The 19,060-nt window shown below is 40.4% G+C and overlaps 4 protein-coding genes across 4 annotated transcripts; all 4 read right to left on the bottom strand.

The window, feature by feature from the left end:
* Positions 1-8,336: 8,336 nt before the first annotated feature.
* HO173_009695 (uncharacterized protein) lies at positions 8,337-9,644 on the bottom strand (the record flags this gene model as incomplete). Its single annotated transcript, XM_037311584.1, has 1 exon — positions 8,337-9,644. One exon carries the CDS (start codon positions 9,642-9,644, stop codon positions 8,337-8,339), a length of 1,308 nt encoding a protein of 435 aa, XP_037161531.1.
* A 2,644-nt stretch (positions 9,645-12,288) lies between these two features.
* HO173_009694 (uncharacterized protein) lies at positions 12,289-14,587 on the bottom strand (the record flags this gene model as incomplete). Its single annotated transcript, XM_037311583.1, has 4 exons — positions 12,289-13,122; positions 13,171-13,335; positions 13,837-14,451; positions 14,528-14,587. 4 exons carry the CDS (start codon positions 14,585-14,587, stop codon positions 12,289-12,291), a joined length of 1,674 nt encoding a protein of 557 aa, XP_037161530.1.
* Positions 14,588-16,359: 1,772 nt separating this feature from the next.
* Positions 16,360-16,764, bottom strand: HO173_009693 (uncharacterized protein; the record flags this gene model as incomplete). The annotated part of the gene is made up of 1 exon (XM_037311582.1): positions 16,360-16,764. The coding sequence occupies one exon, from the start codon at positions 16,762-16,764 to the stop codon at positions 16,360-16,362; it is 405 nt and encodes a 134-aa protein (XP_037161529.1).
* Positions 16,765-16,814: 50 nt separating this feature from the next.
* Positions 16,815-17,403, bottom strand: HO173_009692 (uncharacterized protein; the record flags this gene model as incomplete). The annotated part of the gene is made up of 2 exons (XM_037311581.1): positions 16,815-17,104; positions 17,157-17,403. The coding sequence occupies 2 exons, from the start codon at positions 17,401-17,403 to the stop codon at positions 16,815-16,817; spliced, it is 537 nt and encodes a 178-aa protein (XP_037161528.1).
* Between the last annotated feature and the right edge of the window lie 1,657 nt (positions 17,404-19,060).

The raw sequence follows: 19,060 nt of genomic DNA, 5'->3' as shown, positions 1-19,060 counted from the left end.
AAATTTAATTTATAGGCCTTTACTTAATTATATTATATTTTTTTATTATTATTTTAAAAAAATTTATTATACTTATATTAATTAAGTCTCTATAGAAGAAATATCGAATAATATATATTTAGACGAATTAAATACTACTTTATTATTCGAAAGATTTTACTATAATAGAAGATATTATAGAATTCACACCACTAATTAATACGTTATCTCTATTTCTTTTCGATATTTTAATACTTCTTATTATAAGAATATAATTTTTCTCTATTTTTTATAGAAATAATTATTACGAATTAATTCTTTATACTTGATATATCTTTCTAATTAGATCTTAGCGCGTCTCATTTTATATATATATATTTATATATAGGTTAAAAACGTATAGTAAGCGATTAGAGTTCGATTTAACTTAGAGCTAAGACTAAAATTCGAATTTAACTTAAAAAAATTCAACTTTATAAATTTAATTCATAGGCCTTTACTTATAAAGTATTAAGAAAATAAATTTAAATAAATTTAATTTAATTTTAAAGAAGATTTTAATATATTAGATTAAATTAAAAGAGTTAATAATACTTTATATAAAAACTTAACTAATAATTATAATAATTATATTAATAAAAATAATAAGCTTATAAAAAGTATTTTAATAAATCTAATATTTATAAATTTATTAAGATATATTACTAATATTTTATAATATATAAAGAGATAATTAATAGATTTATAGTTAGAGAGAATTAGTAATAATAAATTTAATCTTAATAAAGAGATTTAGAATAACTTAAAAAGCGAATTTATTTATAAATAGTTAATAAGTTTAATTAGATAAAAATAAATTTAAGATATTTAAAAGAATTATAATAAAGTAAAATAGAAGAGTAATAAAGAATTCGAGAGAAGAATAAATATAAAGTCTATTAAGCTTATTTAACGCGTTAAAATAAATATATAAATAGAGATAATTATAGAATTTTATTCTTATAATATTTAAAGATTTAAAATTTAAAATATTCTTTTATATTAATATTTTAAAAAAAAAAATAAAAGACGTTTATAATTCTAATTATTATTATTAATAAAAAGATAAATAACTATATTAGATTACTCTTTATATTTTCTCTCTCTTAATAAAGAAGAATAAATATATTCTATATATTTTAATCGAATTATTCTATAAATATAGAAATTCTAATTAAAATATTTTATATATATATTATATTATAATATAATATTATAGATATATTATATCGTAAAATATTTCGCTAAGATTTCGAATCTATATTAGAAAAATGAAATAATATTTAATTCTATTTATATTATACTCGAGTACGATATAATATTACTTAATATAAAATATTCTATAAAATATATTTTATCTTTTCGATTAGTAGAGCTATTCGATTATATTTTTTTAATAATTACGAATATTAATTTATTTACTCGCGATAACTTAGTTAGTTTAATTAAAGAGCGTAGATCTAACGAATTAATAATTAATTATATATATAAATTTAAGATTTTTAAGCTTAGCTCTATCTTATTCTTTTATATATATTAATAAAATTTATTAATAAAATTACTTAATAGATAGATATTTTAAAATTTAAAATTTAGCTATAAATAACTCTAATTAATTATTATTAAACAAGTAAAGGCCCATGAATTAAATTCATGGAGTTGGATTTTTCTAAGTTAAATCGAATTTTAGCCCTAGCCCTAAGTCAAATCGAACTCTAATCGCTTGCTATGCGTTTTTGACCTATAAACAGGCATATATGTGCGGAGAGAGGCGCGCTAAGGCCTAATTAGGAAGGTGTATCGAGTGTGGAGGATTGATCCGTAATAATTGCCCATAAAAAACAGAGAAAGGCCATGTCCTTATGGCAAGAAGTATCGAAATACCGGAAAGAAATGGAGACAACATGCCAATTAGTGGTATAAATCCCACATTATCTCCTGCCGCAGTGAAATCTTTCGAATAATGAAATAGCTGTCAGAGTAAGACATCGGATGGTTTCAATTCGTCCAAATATGCATCGTCCGATGTTTCTCCTGCAGAGGCCGCAGTGATGTATCATATTAATGCAGTGGGGATGACAGGCCAAGTTGCAGTGGTGTTCTCCGCTTACTGAGTGATGATTTGATGTGGAACCGTGGAGAGCATATGACGTGGGATCTTGGAGAGCTGAGCCGTGTTCTTGACGATGGTGGCCTTATTGCCACTTGGTTTCTCCGCAGTGTTCTCCATAGTGTTCTCCGCAGTGTTCTCCGCATTTGCCTATTATAGTTCCTCCTCTTACTCCTTAATGTAGTGGGGATGACAGGCTAAGTTGCAGTGGTGTTCTCCGCTTGCTGAGTGATGATTTGATGTGGAACCGTGGAGAGCATATGACGTGGGATCTTGGAGAGCTGAGCCGTGTTCTTGGTGCTGGGGGCCTTGTTGCCGCTTGGTTTCTCCGCAGTGTTCTCCGCATTTGCCTGTTATAGTTCCTCCTCTTACTTCTTAATGTAGTGGGGATGATAGGCTAAGTTGCAGTGGTGTTCTCCGCTTATTGAGTGATGATTTGATGTGGAACCGTGGAGAGTATATGACGTGGGATTTTGGAGAGCTGAGCCGTGTTCTTGGTGCTGGGGGCCTTGTTGCCGCTTGGTTTCTCCGTAGTGTTCTCCGCATTTGTCTGTTGTAGATTCTCCTCTTGTTTAACTGAGTGCGAGGGTATCGAGGGTAAATGTGTTTATAGGGTGATGAAGAACGGATAGGGGAGGAAGACGCGTCTTGGGAGGTAGCATCGCTGGGTTGGAAGGCACTATCGCTGGCTTGGGAGGAGTATGTAGGGGAGGACGATGGCTGTGAATCCGTTCAAGCTCTTTTTGAGGGCCTTCCAACGCGTTTATGAGTAGTAGTAGGTAGCTGTTGGGCTGCGGCCTCGATTGCCAGTAGTAGCGGATTCGTGGAGGGGTGGCCTGGGGGCGTCAGTAGGGGCTCTAAGAGGCGGGCAAAAGGGGTGTACATGCCTGAAACGTTGAGTAACCTTTGGGCGAGGGGTACCGAAGACGATTGTGTTCATATTGATGGAATTGGTAGAATTGGTAGAATTGGTAGAATTGGTAGAATGGTGGAAGAATAACAAACACACCAACAGGTGGAAGGATTATTATTATCCGATCCCGGACGCGTCTGGTATGACTACCATGACTACCATATTTGAATATCCATTTAATCCACCAATAGTAGGCCAAACTTCATTATTTTTACAGCGTTAGAAAGCGCACACCGAGTTCTATAATTTACGAAATTATGAAGAAACAGCATCCGTAGGGAGCTGGTTATTTCAGAGTGTAAAACTTCTACACACAAATTTTTAATGAGGGAGCTCGGGAGGGCTAGCGGGCTGACTCAGTCAGTCTAGCCAAAAGGCGTAATAACCCCGAATTGATGATTGGCTGCACATACAAATTCAAGGTTTCCAAGCTCAGCCCTATCTTATTCTTTTATATATACTAATAATTATATTTTTAAAATAAAATAACTTTTAAGATATTAATAGATATCTTAATCGCTATAATATATATTTAAAAGATTTTTATATACGCTATACGATCTATTAAACTCGAATTTATTCTATTAAGAATCGTTAATAATTAATAACTAATTTAAATTATTAAATAATTATTCGAATCTAATATTTATTAAAATTATTTTAATTATTCTTTAGAAGAGCGTTAAGATAGATTTTTAAGATTATATCTTAATTTATTATAATTAAAATTATCTATTAATACGTTAAGTACTTTAAATATTATTAATAAATCTTTAAAAATAGTTTTAATAGTATCGCTTAATCGAGATTAACTCTTAAAACGAGCTTTAATATATCTATTCGCTACTTAATTTAATATTAAAATATAATAAAGATAAAAGATAAATTTATAATCTCTTATTTCTATATAACTACTTAATTAATAATAATATTTAAACGAAGTAAAGTATATTAGAATATATTATATATAATAATATAGTAAAAGTATTACTATAGAAAGATCTAATAATTTAATTTACTAAAAGAGATCTTAAAGATATCTTTAGATATATATTTATCGCTATATCTAATTAATAGCTATTTAATTTTAATTATAATAAATACTATTAAAAAGAATAATATCTATTATTTAAATTATATATATTATTATTTCTATTTAATCTCTTTATAAAGATCTTTACTTAAATCTTAATCGCGATTTTTTTATAAGAAGTAATATTTTATTACTTAGACGATTTTTTTATAATTCTTTTATTAAATAATAACGTAATTATATATATCTAGTAATTCGACTAATTATATAGCGAATTAAGTTTTTAAATTAATTATATAAAGATTTTTATAAATTTTATAATTAAATTTTTGAGAATTAAATTCGATAATATTTATATAGAGATAAGACTCTCTTCGAATAAGCTAATTAAGATAAAAATTATAATTAAAAACTTTTTAAAAAGAATAACTATCTTATATTAGAAGCTCGAATTAATAATTAACTTTCTCTTCTTCGCTATTAAAGTTATAATTTTAAAAAGAATATTCTTAAAATAACTTTTTAACGCTCTTCGAAGATTTATAATAATTATATAAATTATAAATAATATAAAAGTAGATTTATTATAGTAGAATATCTTTTTAAAATATTAGAATAGTATTATCTTAATATATTATATTAATAATTACGTTATATAATATATATAAATTAATATATTTAAAAAATTCGATATAAAAGACTATATTCTAGATTATTTCGATTATATTTAATTAATTTAATTTAAAAATATTTTTAATATTAAAATAACTATATATTATTATTTTAAAGATATATAATTTAAAGAAATAAAGATTATTTATTATACGATAAAGCTATAATTATTTTAATTATAAGAATCTTACTTAATTCTCTACTACGATAATAATATATATATTAATAAATTATATAAATTCTTTATATATAGATTAATTATAGCTATATTACGCGATATAATTATATTATTAATTACTTATAATATTATAATAATATTTATTTAAATATCTATAAAGATTAATTAACTAGTTAATAATTTATTATATTTTTAATATTAAAAAATCGCTAATATATATTTATAGCTAAGAAATCTTATATTTCTATTAAAATAGAATGAGATTTATTAGAATATTAATATAATTAAACTATATTATCTCGAGAGACTATACGACTTCTCTAATCATCTATAAATCTAAAAAGTAAATTTCCGTACGATTTCCGCCGAGTTCGTATTATAAGTACGACTTAGTCTATTAAGTAGACTTTATCTATATCTAACTCTTTTTACTAGTTCTATTAATTTAATAACTTTAAAAATTTTTAGTAACTTTAAAATTTTTACGTAATATACTCTACTTAATATACTCTAAGTACTATTCTATACTATATATATAATATTAATATATATTATTATTAATATACGTATTATTATACGCTATATTAGAGTATTATCTACGCGACTAATTTTATTAAATCGTCTAATTTCGTAGTTAAATTTAAATTAACGTTAATACTTATTGTCGTAGAATCTTATCGTCGTAACGTTAATTATTAGAACTTTTCTTTTTTCGTATATATTACTATTAAACTAATAGAACTAGTAGAAAAAATTAGAATAGTTATTAAATCGGCGGAATTTTAGCTAATTTTTAAGATAGTTGCTAAATCGGCGGAATTCTTAATTTTAGCCCTATTTGTAAGATTAGTAATTTAAAATTTAATAGAAACTTTTTAAATTTATAGATAATAGAAACTTATTATTAAAATTAGAAAAATATAAATAATATTAAGAAATTATTATAATTTAACTTATATATATATATAATATAAAAGATATTAATTATCTATATATCTATAGAGTAGATATATACGATATTAAGTCTACGCTAGTAACTCTATAAGTATTTCTAAAATATCTTATAATAATTATCTATAAAAAATAGAAAAATATTATATTCTTATAGTAAGAAGTATATATATATATATATATATATACTTTTCGAAAACTTAAAAAGAAGTAAAGATATCGAGCTAATTAGTAATATATATCTTATAAAATCTTCTACTAGAATAAAACTTTTAAATAATAAAATAACTATCGAAGAAAGATATTAGATAGTTTTAATTTATTTAAATATATATTATTTAATATTCTTTTATAGAGATCTAATTAGCTATAATCGTTATAGTAAATTCTTTTCTTATAATATTATTATAATAATATATTATATTAATATAATAAGAATAATAAACTAAGTTATAATAATATTCTTCGCTTATTAAATAATAATTTAATATAAAATCGTAAAAAGTATATAATATAAGATTTTAAAGAGTATATAATATAAGATTATAGAGAGCTAAGTCGTATTCTTACTATTAATAATTTTATTATTACTTAATTTCTTTATTATATTCTTCGTAATATTCTTTATATTTATCTATTATAATTTCTTCTTTTATAGAATATTAGATTAAATAATTTATTAAATAATTAATTAAGTAATTAGCTAAGTAACTAGCTAAATAATTAATTAAATAATTAATTAAATAATTAGCTAAGTAACTAGTTAAATAACTAGCTAAATAACTTATAAGGCCTTAAATTTAGCCTATTCTTAACGTATATAGACCGCTCGATCTTAAAGGATTTTAGCTTGCTGCAGGAAGAATTTACAGTCTTCTTCGGTGACGAAATAGAATGGTTTGCTGCCTCTTTGAATATACTCCTGGGCCTGGACGTCGTACTCCCATGGGTAGCATTCTCTTAGGATACCGTTGTCGTATGCTTGTAGGGTCTGTAGGAATGCTTGCATTGTGATATCGACAGGCCTAGTGAAAGGATCGATGGGACGGTGTCAAAAGGTACTCGATGACAGCGAGTGTATTGGAGGTCCGGCTTGGAGCGTCACACTATTAGGTGTTGATGTGGGCTTTGCGTAAACGTCTGATATGACGCCTGGATGTCCTATGAAGTAGGGCCAGGTGTTGCTACCAATTGTTAAGGAATCATTATGGTTTAACTCATATATGTATGTGGTGTAAAAGATGTTGATTATCTATGTGCCTGCAGGGCAGATATGTGCGATGCCAAGCCTACGCTAGTGGCCCTATGAGTATCCCTAAGGCATCTCATAACAATTACCTATAAAAAACAGGGAAATATCATATCCTCATAGCAAGAAGTATACATACATACATACATGTGTGCTTTTCGAAAACTCGAAAAGAAGTAGAGACACCGAGCTAATTAGTAATATACATTCTATAAAATCTTCTACTAGAATAAAACTTTTAAATAATAAAATAACTATCGAAGAAAGATATTAGACGATTTTAATTCGTTTAAATATATATTATTTAATATTCTTCTATAGAGGTCTAATTAGCTATAATTATCGTAGTAGATTCTTCTCTTATAACGTTATTATAGTAATATATTATATTAATATAATAGAGATAATAAATTAAATTATAATAATATTCTTCGCTTACTAAGTAATAATTTAATATAAAATCGTAGAGAGTATATAATATAAGATTTTAGAGAGTATATAACGTAGAATTATAAAGAGCTAAGTCGTATTCTTATTATTAATAATCTTATTATCGCTTTTTTTTTTTTTTTTTTTTTTTTTTTTTTTTTTTTTTTTTTTTTTTTTTTTTTTTTTTTTTTTTTTTTTTTATTTTTTTTTTTTTTTTTTTTTTTAATTTAATTATTAATTTTTTTTTTTTTTATTTTTTTAATTAATTTTTTAATTTTTTTTTTAATTTTTTTTTTAATTAATTTTTTATTTTTTTTTTTTATATTTTTTTTTTTATTTTATTTTTTTTTTTTTTTTTTTATATATCCCTTTTTTTTTTATTTTTTTTTTTTTTTTCAGAAAAAATTTACAGTCTTCTTCGTCGGACCTCTCATCCTCACTGTTTGCGAACACTAACAGCTCATCGTCGGACCTCTCATACTCATAGCTTGGACTGCCAACGCCGCTAATACTATTCGCAGCGAACATGGGAAACCTTCTTTCGAGCTCGTAGAAAACGTCTGTCGCCAGGTCCTGATATCTTGGTGGAGGCAAAGTAGCAAGTCTTCGACGGGCCTGATTTCGTTTTGGATCGAAGTTGTCCTTCGGCAGCAAGTGAGGGGGGGGTGTGGACTGATCCACTGGTTTGCCGTTTTGCAGAGCTTTGCCTTCGTAGTAGCTCGTCGTAAACGTCCGTGCTTAGCTCTTGAAATACGATTAGTGGTAATCGTGACAGCTTTTCCCTCACTGTAGGTGGTCTTGGGTGGCCCTTCTCATCTCGCAGAGACTGAGCGAGGAACATCTTAAGGCTCGCGTAGTTTTGCAATAATCTTTTCTCCAGAGTAATGTCCTGCTCTGACCCTCGGAGGTGGGCATTGTAGTCTCATAGTTGGAGCGTGCTATTGGATATGGTGGATATCTTGGTTCTCTCCCTGGGTGATTCCGTCTGTCGTTGTCTCTACTTGTAGTTGCGGTTTTAGGTTCATTCTCAGTTTTGGACGCTGTGGTCTCTTCAGCAGGGGGTTGTTCGCTTTTTTCGTTGCTCTCATTACTCAACCAAATCCAGCGCAACTCTACGTTGGGCTCTGGTTGGGAAGCGACTCTCGAAGCAAGGTCACCAGATGGTCCTTCTCTGTCTCCTAACTCGGTGTGCAGGTGCAATGCTGCGTTGGGCTTGGTATCAAAGTCCTGGGGCGGCTTTGACGCCACCGGCAACTCGACCCCTGCCTTTGGTCTCAGCGAAGCTCCGGAACTACTCTTTGTCTCCGTCTCGTGGGTTACAGCTCCTTCGACGGCGGAGCCAACACCACAGTATTGCCCTTCTGCGTCATCGTCTGGATCCTCCTCGTCGAGCAAACCTCTGCTGCCAAGCTCCTCGATATAAGCCTTTATGAGACCCTTATGCTTTCGTATGACAGAGCTCGAAAAGCCATCCTGAAGCAATTCCCTTCGAAACTCCTTCCAGACGGCTCTATCGTCGTCCGTGTACGCTGTAAGTATCGATCCATCATTACGATTGATTTTCGACATCAAATGTGCGGTAATGCCGTTGACAGCGACCCTAATCTCCTTGAGGTCCCCTCCCGCATCATTCATCTGTCTTTCCACCCTTCCCATCGTGCCCGTCGACACCATGTTCAAGAACAGAGACATAGCCGACGTGTAATACGTCAACTTGCCCCTCAGTCCTCCCAGACCCTCCATCTTGCCATTCCCGAACTCTATCTTTTGCCATAGCTTCCTGCCGCTCCTTCCTTGTTCGCTAAGCGCGTTGTACTTTGTTAAACCCTGATCAAGCGCATTCAGAACCTTCTTACATCCATCGACGATGACCGTCAACTCTTCCTTAAACGTGCCGCCTGATTCTTCATCATTTATTGGGCTCCCGGGCTTCTCAGCCTCCTGCTCAAGCCGTCGTAGCACGACATGCAGACACAAGACCTCCCGCGTTAGCTCATCGTGCTCCCCACATGCTTTACGAGCCTGTTGAACGGTCTTCCAAGCTAGCTGTGTGAGTAAGATGGCATCGCCAATGCCGTACCCGAAGGACATGGCCGGCTAATGCAACGGAAGGGGGGGGGGGGGGGAGACGTTGCTTCTTGGCCGAGACGCTGCTCGCTTTGAGATTCGGCAGTAATGGCCAATCGTAATATATGACCGGTCTTGTGAAAGACACCGTTCGCAGTGATACTCATCAACGCAGAGTGAGCTTGTTCAATGGCGAGGCTGATGTTGGGGCTGCGCAACGTCGAGGCTGACGCTGCAGGGTGGTGGGAGGTGCATATCCTACGGGTATGACCAATGATACGGTCTTGCTTTTGAGCACGGCATACACCTTGAAGCACCAATGCCATCCCAAAGATCCCAAAGCGACATCACAGAGTTCCAGATGATGCTGCAGTCTGGTTGAATGACGAGGGCACTGGAATTCCCGTGGACCATCCGCTTTTATGGGAGGTTCTGACGGGAACGCTCAGCAAAGACAGTACTCGCACCACCCCCAGGAACGAATCACGCAGTTGGTGGCGTGTATCCATCGTCTCACTCGAACGCAGCAGTACTCAACGCCGGCGTTCACTTCATCTCGACCCCGGGTGAACGGAACACCCTAAGTGTGTATGCGGAATAACAACGACCCAAAGGTTGGCGCTGATGCTCTTTCCTTTGTTAATCTTACAATATTCCTTTGTTACAATACCAGCCCTTTCCTAATCATATCGTACATATCGTTTATAATTACCAGGGCTGGTAATTAACAGCCACTAGCCACCAGCCATCTGTTTTACGTACATAGATATCCGTACATCCCATTAATCAACAAAGTCTTTCAGTCTTACAATTATTCTTTTTTAAACATGTCTGGTATCCTACTTTCAACATCCTTCAGAAAAAGAGCCGAGTGAAATGTACCCGGACTCAAAAAAACAGGCGTCCGATAATTGGTATCGGACGGGAACCAGAAAATGGTACACGAACACAGCACTCCAAGCGGGTGAAGGAAGGCGTAGATGATTCTCTACGGAAGCCTGCAGCACAATACCTTTCTACCCCTCCAAGCCGAGCACGCTACTGTATGCCGCTCGTGCTGTCCCAAAAGAGGATTACCTGACAGAGCGAGGACACCAATCGGTCATTCATTCCACTTGGCCATCCGGATGTCGCTTGATCTATTGGCGTCTCGCTCTAGATCAAGTACTTCACTTCCTCGGTCAGCTGCACCATCAATATCATCCCCTTCACGAACCACCTTCTGCAAAGCACTCCGTCCCCAGTGACCACATCAATCAATCCGATCGTAACCGACCCCAACCTTCCCACCCAGATCCTCGGATCCTCAGACAAATCATTCCATCACCCGCTAGTAGACAAAGTAACGCGTACTATACAGCGAGCACCTACTACCTAATCCGTAAGGCGCCGGCCGAAAAAGAAAAGCCACCTACCGTTGCCCGGGTCAGTCGCAGCGTGAGACTCCATCACCGATCTGGACCCAGTCCCAGTCCCAGTCGTTTCCGTTTCCCTTTCCGTTTCCGATGCGTTCCCCCATTCACGCGACCGAAGCAACTCAAACACCGACCCGCAACCTTACCTCCAAGAGGGTTTTTCCGAGGCACCACGCAAGCAACAAGCAACCAACAGACAGCTCGTGCGCCTGAAAACCACTCCACCTGTAAAAAGACGCCCCGCCCCGGATTCCAAGTGATACGTACGGTAGACGATCCAACAGATGACGCCGGAGCGTGCGCGTGTAAGGGCTGCAAATGCGGTGCCCTCGCGTGCAGTAGACGCCGCAGCCATGCAGGACGACACGTGTGAAAGTGGGGAGGTGAGGGAAGGAAGCAAAGCCACCTCCGGGCCGCGTTTGAGGTTAGCATACATACGGCGTGGGAGGTTGTGCTGCCCTCGAATGACTTTTTCAAAGGTGAGATGACTAAGGACGGAGGGCTTCATATGCACGGGGGCGTTTGTATGTGGCATTATACTTGGATGGAACGTGTGTGTGGTAGATGATGAGCGCTGAATGACTTGATGGCATGAGCGCTGAATGACTTGATGGAACCGTTCATTACATAAGCTATCTTTGTAGGACGGGCTCATTGATCATCAGGAAGCTGGGAGATTCCCGCGGAAAGAGTGGTTTTGCGGTCCTTGCCAACGGTGAGATGTTGGTTGGGTGCAGATCTGGCACCGGAAACCCTCGAGAAATGGGTTGAGTCTGCTCCCGAGAGATTTTGCGCAGAGCTTGCCGTTCGGAATGCGATGTTCCGAGCTCTCAGCCTGTGGAAGTCGGGCGGACTCGAAACCCATTGATGTTCCTGCTTGTTCAGGCTCATATCCTCGCAATTGCTCAATGCCTTGTCCCCTCTTGTCCTTCAACAGCAATATCTTCGTGGCTTTCGCGCTGCTTACATATATTCCCGAGGTCGAGAAATGTAGTCTGGTAATAGCATCTCTACCCCGGCCGGCGGCAATCCCTACACTCTTCTCTCCTCGACGCGAAATCCTCGAGTTCCTTCACCCCCTTCAGATGGCCGGAACCCAGACAGTAGCACAGCTGCTGCGGCCACAGCTCCTTATCGGTCGTAGGCGAGACCAGCTTGACGCCTTTGATCTTGGTGCTGATCTTGGTTGGTGAACTATGTCGAACGCAGGCACTGCTCAGTGTGTATTCTTCACGTCTTCTATCCAATCAACCCTAGAGGGGGGAATCGAAAGAGTAGCGCTCATACATCGGGTTTGCATTCCCCTCCGCTGTCTGGAGTGAATAGATGCGCCAGATTCGCGCCATTTGCGACTTTACCCACTCTCTCTGCCCTTCGCGCAAACATTCCGTCCTGGTCTTGAGCGACGTCTTCATGGGTTCGAGAAGATGCCAGCCACCAAGGGCGGCGGCGGCACGGCGGTGGTCCTCACATGCCTTTTGCGTGCCGTTGTAGGGGTACTCGATTCCTTCTCTGTCGCCTGGGCTGCCGAATGTCTTTGTGCCGAGAGCGTAGGGCACCGAAGCGCACATGTCGTCAATCATTTCTTGCGTCATCATCCTAGCGTATACAGCGCGCCAGTACCATTGGTGCTCGAAAGGCTTGTCGAACCAGGCGATGCAGTCGAGAATGATCGTCTGCACTTTCACGCGAGCGGAGCGGTAGGCGTTCCAAATGGATTCGACCCAGAGGTCGAGGTAGATGTCCTTACGGTCTTTGTAGATGTAGGCATCGCGGGAGACGGAGGCTGGTGGGAGGTCGAAGTGATCGGCTGAGGTCCACTTCCATCCTTCGGGCAGGCTTTCGGGCCAAGCCGCCACGAGGAGGTCCACGGATATGGCGTATTCGAGTAGATCGTTGACTTCTTTGTCGGAGTCGGAGCTCCTTGGGAGGAGGAGGGCGGATCTGGCGCACGAGCGGAGATCGGCGATGTTGATTGTGGCGGAGGTAAGGCGGGCGGCGGCATTTTGAGGGAGTGACTTGAACATTGCACTTAAGGCATCAGGGCATCTCTTGAAGGAGGTGCCTTCTTCGATGGCATGCTCAACCTTCTTCCTCTCAGCCCAAGGTCAGCCTCGTGAGGGATCGGTACTTACAAGCTGAGAGCGGACAGAGAAAAGCAAGCCTACAGACAGCGACGACTTGCAATTCTCCTGACCTCGATGCATCACCAGAGCTGCTGCTCCGGCATTGTGCGTTGAAACCATACTGGACTTCTCGGCGTCTGAAGGAGTTTTAGCCGTAGCAGTAGCAGCGATTTTCTAGAGGGGGCAGTGATCAGCGAAGGTCGAGACTGGAAAACAGTTTGGTAGAGGCTATTAGAACCGCATAAGTCGTGTTGCTGCAGTCCAGATGCAATGTGAAATGCCCAACTACTAGTCGAAAGCAAGAGGGCAAGTGCCACTATCGCGCATGGAAATGGGATCTACCCGGTGCAATTGCCATTGCATGAGTTTGCAGGCCGCGTAGTTAATTGAGTGCAATAGAATACGAGCAGGAGGTTGGCTTGCTTGTATTGGGTTGAGTATGAGTATACACCAGTTGCAAGGGCGGGATCCCAAGTCCTGCCCAATGCTGATGGGATTGACCCCAACCACGGCACATCTTTTAGACAAAACTCTTGGCTTCCTGTCTGGCAATTATTTTCCCTATGAAACATGCCTTGAAAGGGTACAAGCAAAAGAGAAGAGCATTGCGAGAGTGCGAGAAGATCGCCATGACACAAGGTTGTGGACAAGAGGCAGGAAAGTGAAGCAACGTACCTCGAACAAGCCCAGGAGAAGAACCGCCATCAACGTCTCATCCTTCCTCGACTCTTCCGGATTTCGAATGGCCGCACTCGTCTTCCGCAACGCTTTCCCAAAGATGGTTCGACCAAGTTGCTGGTCATTGCGTCTGGTCGGCGAACCTCCGGAGATCATCAAAGCCACTGATGAAGTAGCTAAGGATAAAGGCGAGTCAGCACTAGTGGTAGTGTACAGAGGTAGTAAGTGCTCGAGATGGCCTTCTATACTGTCCGGATGGCGAGGCAGAAGGACGAAATCGAGGAAGAAGGCACAGATGGCTTGTTGCTCCGGGAAATCGTTGAACATCCTTGGGACCGGTTCATTTGGTGAGTAACGTTTGGCAACAGCGCGGGACGGGTCCCCCCCGGGATTGACAATGGCCCACGTCGTTGACGCGGGATCCTCTGAAGATGCAGACTGAGGTGGTGAGGGAGGCTTTGGCCCTTCATCTTGTTGCTGCTTCTTGCGTTGGGCCTTCCGCCGGACTGCTTTGGTCTGGTCACGTAACACGAGGTCGAAACGGGCAAGGTAGCCAGGGCATTGCCTTTTGGTGTTGATGCACTGAGAGCAGGCCGGGACCGCTTCATCGCACTGCCGAAGGGTGAGACGGGGATTTGTGGTAGGGAGCGGGTCGCTTCAATGAGCCGCCCCGTAACTTTACACGTACCTTGATCTTCCGCTTTCTGCAATTCTGGCAGCCGGCACTAGGCTTTCCTTGATAGACCATGGCGGTGAGACACTTGACAGAGGATGATGAGATGTGAGGCTATTGAATTGGGGGTTCGGGATTAGGACAAAAGCAGTATGTCTTACGAGCGGTGAGGGAGGGAAGATTGGGTTGGAATGTATCTACGTATCATATATATAAAAGTTAGAGGAGAAAAAGAAGAAGGAAAGATCTTTATGAAGATGCTCAGCTTGTGCTCTTGTTCGGGGTTCTTGGCAACAGCAGAGCATTTTTAGGGTCATTGGGTCATGCACCTCGCACGCTAGCGGTGGATGGCGTTGTGCGGGAGGCTTTCACGCGGTCCTCGTACCAAACTCGAAGTGGTCCGAGTTGCGAACTGACTAACCGGGCTAACCGCTCCAAGTGTAGAGCGACGGTGGCACCCGTCTTCTGGGAACCTTAAGGCTTGGTGCAAAGTCTCCACCGCCAAACCCCCCCCATCTTGCCAACCGTTCCCAAGTGTTATTACGTTCCCAACTGTTACTAGGGGCTTTAGAGCAGTATCGGATTGAAGCTTCTTTCAACATCAGAGACTATGCAGGCACCCATCTCGAAATAAGGGGTTGCACGACGCCTGAGACCATCATGAAACATGGCGTCGTGGAGGTCATGGCATCATTTTGTTTTGCGTCAGCTACAGGACTCATGGCTTCAGCGTGTTGGGTTTCACCTCTGCTTCATGATTCTGAGACGAATTGAAGTCACGGAGATTGTCGTGGGGATGGTCTACTTTCTTGCTTGCTGCGTAGAGTCAGCTGTATGTTGAGTTCTGGCGTTCTGTAATTAGCTGTTGGCAACAATCCAGCAAAGACGAGAGGGAGATCCCTGTGGCACGGGAGATAAAGTACCTGCGCTGAGTTAGAAGATCCCTTCCGGTATCTCCACCGCCAAAGTACTTCCACAAATTGGACATTGATAAACAGCGCCTTCTCCAATCGCCATCGAATGCTTTGCCACAAGATCAGCCTTCGAAACGGTTCATATTCCCAAAGACGGAGAAAATCAACATGACAAGGTAGACGTAACGTCCGTCCCATGCTCCACGTGGACTCACACCACGTGGAAAAATTCCAGTCCTTTCGGCTTCACACCACGAGGTTTTGCAAAGAACACAATCATGACGTCTATGACTGCCACTTTGCTGACACTTCTCACCCTTCCCACCCTCCATTCATTCATTTTCCACCGCACCTTTGTTCGGATATTTCTCGGCTTTTGGTAGAGAGGTGTGGGTTGGTACGAGTACCACCGGGGCTGGCTGCATCAAGGCTGCGTCAGGGCTGCATGAGATGCCGCAGTCCGATAACGTGGGAAAGTGCAAGCCACGATGCGGCTGCGTCTCTTGGCAGTGGTGGTTAATGCAGGACGGCAAGCTTCTTGTTTGAGGGTTTTGGGCTGAGGGTCCTTGAGCATTTATAACTTTGCGTGAAAGATGGGGCATGCTGGGGGCCTTGGCAGTGAGAGAGTGTCCGTTGGAACTTGGCTGACGTGAGGAAGGATGCCTTGCACGAGGGTCATCTTCCTTTGGTGGGAGCGGGGGTAGGGAGGAAGCCTTTCAAGCCGAGTTGGTGCACGAACGGAAAGGTTTTGATCCAGCAGAAAGGTGCCATTGGAGATGAGGTCATGTTCGTGTAAAATTATCTAAAGAAGTATCTAAAGGGTCCTTGGTATCATCACAATTCTATCAACGCAGAAAGCAATCCCACTGCATGGACCTTCGCTCAAGAGTAAGGGCCTGCAGGTCAAGGACCAAAACAACAATGCATCACGCTCTATGATGCCCCAAAGTACCCTTTCCTGTCACCGTTAGGTGGAGACTCCGCATCATGAACCTTCTCCGCATCCGCCGTGGTGAATTCTCCCATCGGGCTGGTTGTCCCATGCATCTGCATCTCCGGGAACACCAATGCAGGATGGAAAGCAGTCAGGCAGAAGGTAGCAATGGTAATCATGACACTGTCCAAACCGATGAAGTCGCCCTGGTCCTGCATGATCGGGTTACCCCATCCATTGGCCATCTCACCAATACGGAAGACACAACGAGTGATAATGGTTAGGTATGCGAGGACGAGGCCGCCGATGAATAGCTTGAAGCGTGTCGCGTTCATGAGCTTCACAGCTGAGTGTTCGAGCTCGGACCGGCGGGCGTACACCCTGGAGGCGTAGTCCCCAACCATACCTCCGAATATGAGGAGCGTGAATACTTGCCACACGATACCGGCCATCATCATATCGTTGCCAACATTCTGCAGCGAAGAGCCGTTATTGGCTGTAGCTGCAATCCCCCGCCGGCTCCCTGTATGATGAGAGAGAAGAGGTCGGCGAGGCAGAAGATCCAGGTGTAGAACTTAGGTCGGATGCGGGAGAAATTGGCGCCGAGCTCGAGAGCGATGTGTTTGAGGGTGAGGTATACACCGGCGGTGATGAAGGCAGGGGAGATGATGAGACAACAGATCTGGATTTCGAATCCGTTGCTCGACCAGGGGTTGCTGTGGAGCATTATTCTTCCGACATAGCCTGGTGTGGATGTCAGCGGGCAAAGTAATGGAGTGAATGTGAATGGGCATACCGATTGCTTCTCCGAGACAACCAAAGCCCAATGCGACCAGGTATGTCCATGTCTTGTATCTTATGCCGAGGACCAATTGGATGCCCAGGCAGAGTGCGAAGAAGGCACAAAAGAAGGCATTTGCGCCAAGATTGGGGTAGTAGCCGTAGATGGTGAGGTCGACCGGGCAGTATTCACTGACACTGGTGCAGTTCTGTACTGAAGATTTGGTTGCGGGGAGAATGGTGGGTTGAGGTGGGTTCGACATAGCTGTAGTAAGGGGTGAGGGAGAGAGGAGATGAGATGGGGTGGGAGTTGGGAGTTGGGAAGGTGTTTGAGAGTTGAAGAGAGGTGTGGAGATTCTGTAGATAAAACAGGAGAGTTGTCCGAAGGATATATTGCTGCCTGCTCCCACTTACAAGTATTCATACACGGCAGAGAAGAAGGTTTATATACCAAGCTCGCTTATACATTGCAAGCGAATATAGGATTCATTGCTCAGCCATGTCCACTCCTTATTCGCTGCCGGGTGAAGCGTCGACGTACTCGTCAGCCAATATTGACATAGCCCTCGAGTCGTGCGTGATCCTGCCGGCGCGGTGGACGCACAAAGGTCCGATTCCGCCTCGGTTATTTTCAATCCTCATACGATTACGCGGAACTGTTAACGAGCTGCTAACCTTTTCAGACTTAAGCCTTGCAGATAGTATTAAGTTCGATACTTCTGATTGGCGGAGACGTAAAGAGTGGAGTCAGCGGGTTCCGTCAGAAAATCGGTCTGCGAAACTCGGAGTCGGGCACGGGCGCACGGCTCGTCTGATTAGGAGTTAGAACAGCCCGCGCCATTAGGGGTATTCGGAGCAATGTTACGCCTGCCACTGCCAAGCCTGGGCCTATTTACCCGAGTTACGACCTTGAAAATTCACTAGGATCTCAGGAGTTTGACGACCCAATTATGAGAAAGCTACCTAATGCTCCCAGCCCTGATGCAATATATCAATAAGTCCAAGAATTCCTTGTTAATATATTTATAGCCAAAATGATCCATACGGTCTAGTTTATACTCAACAGTACTTCGAATCTCACCAAATTGAAGCGAAACGGTCCAATCAATTACCACCCCCCAAAGAGGAAGATCTTCATCATCTTCTTACATGCACTGTTTCTACCAACAGTGTCACCAAGTCAAGACGATTCTAGCCTGAGAGAATCAAGATACAAAAGGCAGGACGAGTATCGAGTTGGACGCCTTGGTGATTCAGAAACGAACCAAATTAGGCATGATATTAAGGAATCGAGATCAGTTTCACCAAGACGTAGATTAAGAGAATGAAATTTGGTTGCAAGTTAATTATGCAGTCTTGATCGCAAGGCCTTGACACGCTAGCAGTGGGCCCTTGGTATGCTAGGATTCCTGGAACTGTGACAGGTGCGAGCTGTTTTATCACCGCTGGAGAGAAAGATCACATATGGACATGGTGGCTAGATTTGCATCTTTGAGATTTCGTGTCAGTGGTTCCAAGTTCGGCGGTAGGATCTTCGCCGTCAAGAATATGGCTACGGGCTTTGAAGAGTCGCAGGTAAATAAAATCATTCAATCGAATTGCTTAGCCTTACCAAGGAAACACTGCGTGTCTCCTGTGATATCCCGTGTGGTAAAACGTTTAAACGGCGAACATCAAAGCAAACCAGCCTGGACCCAAACAGCGCCGACAAACCTCAGAGGTCGAAACGGCATCCGGCAGATCAAGCGGTAGCAGCCCATCACTCGCAACACCACCATCCAACTCGTCGACAAACCCAAACCCCAGACCAACGCACGCCGGACATAGATCCCAAGAAACACCTCCCGAAAGCCACTGTCGAGCATCCAGTCCGGGATCCCCCCTAGGCGATGCGACATGCGAGAAATATGCCCGACAGGG

Source organism: Letharia columbiana, assembly GCF_014066305.1.
Source record: "Letharia columbiana isolate WasteWater2 chromosome Unknown Sc0000042_s0, whole genome shotgun sequence".
In the NCBI taxonomy this organism is placed as follows: Eukaryota; Fungi; Ascomycota; class Lecanoromycetes; order Lecanorales; family Parmeliaceae; genus Letharia; species Letharia columbiana.
This window is presented reverse-complemented; position numbering and strand designations above follow the sequence as displayed.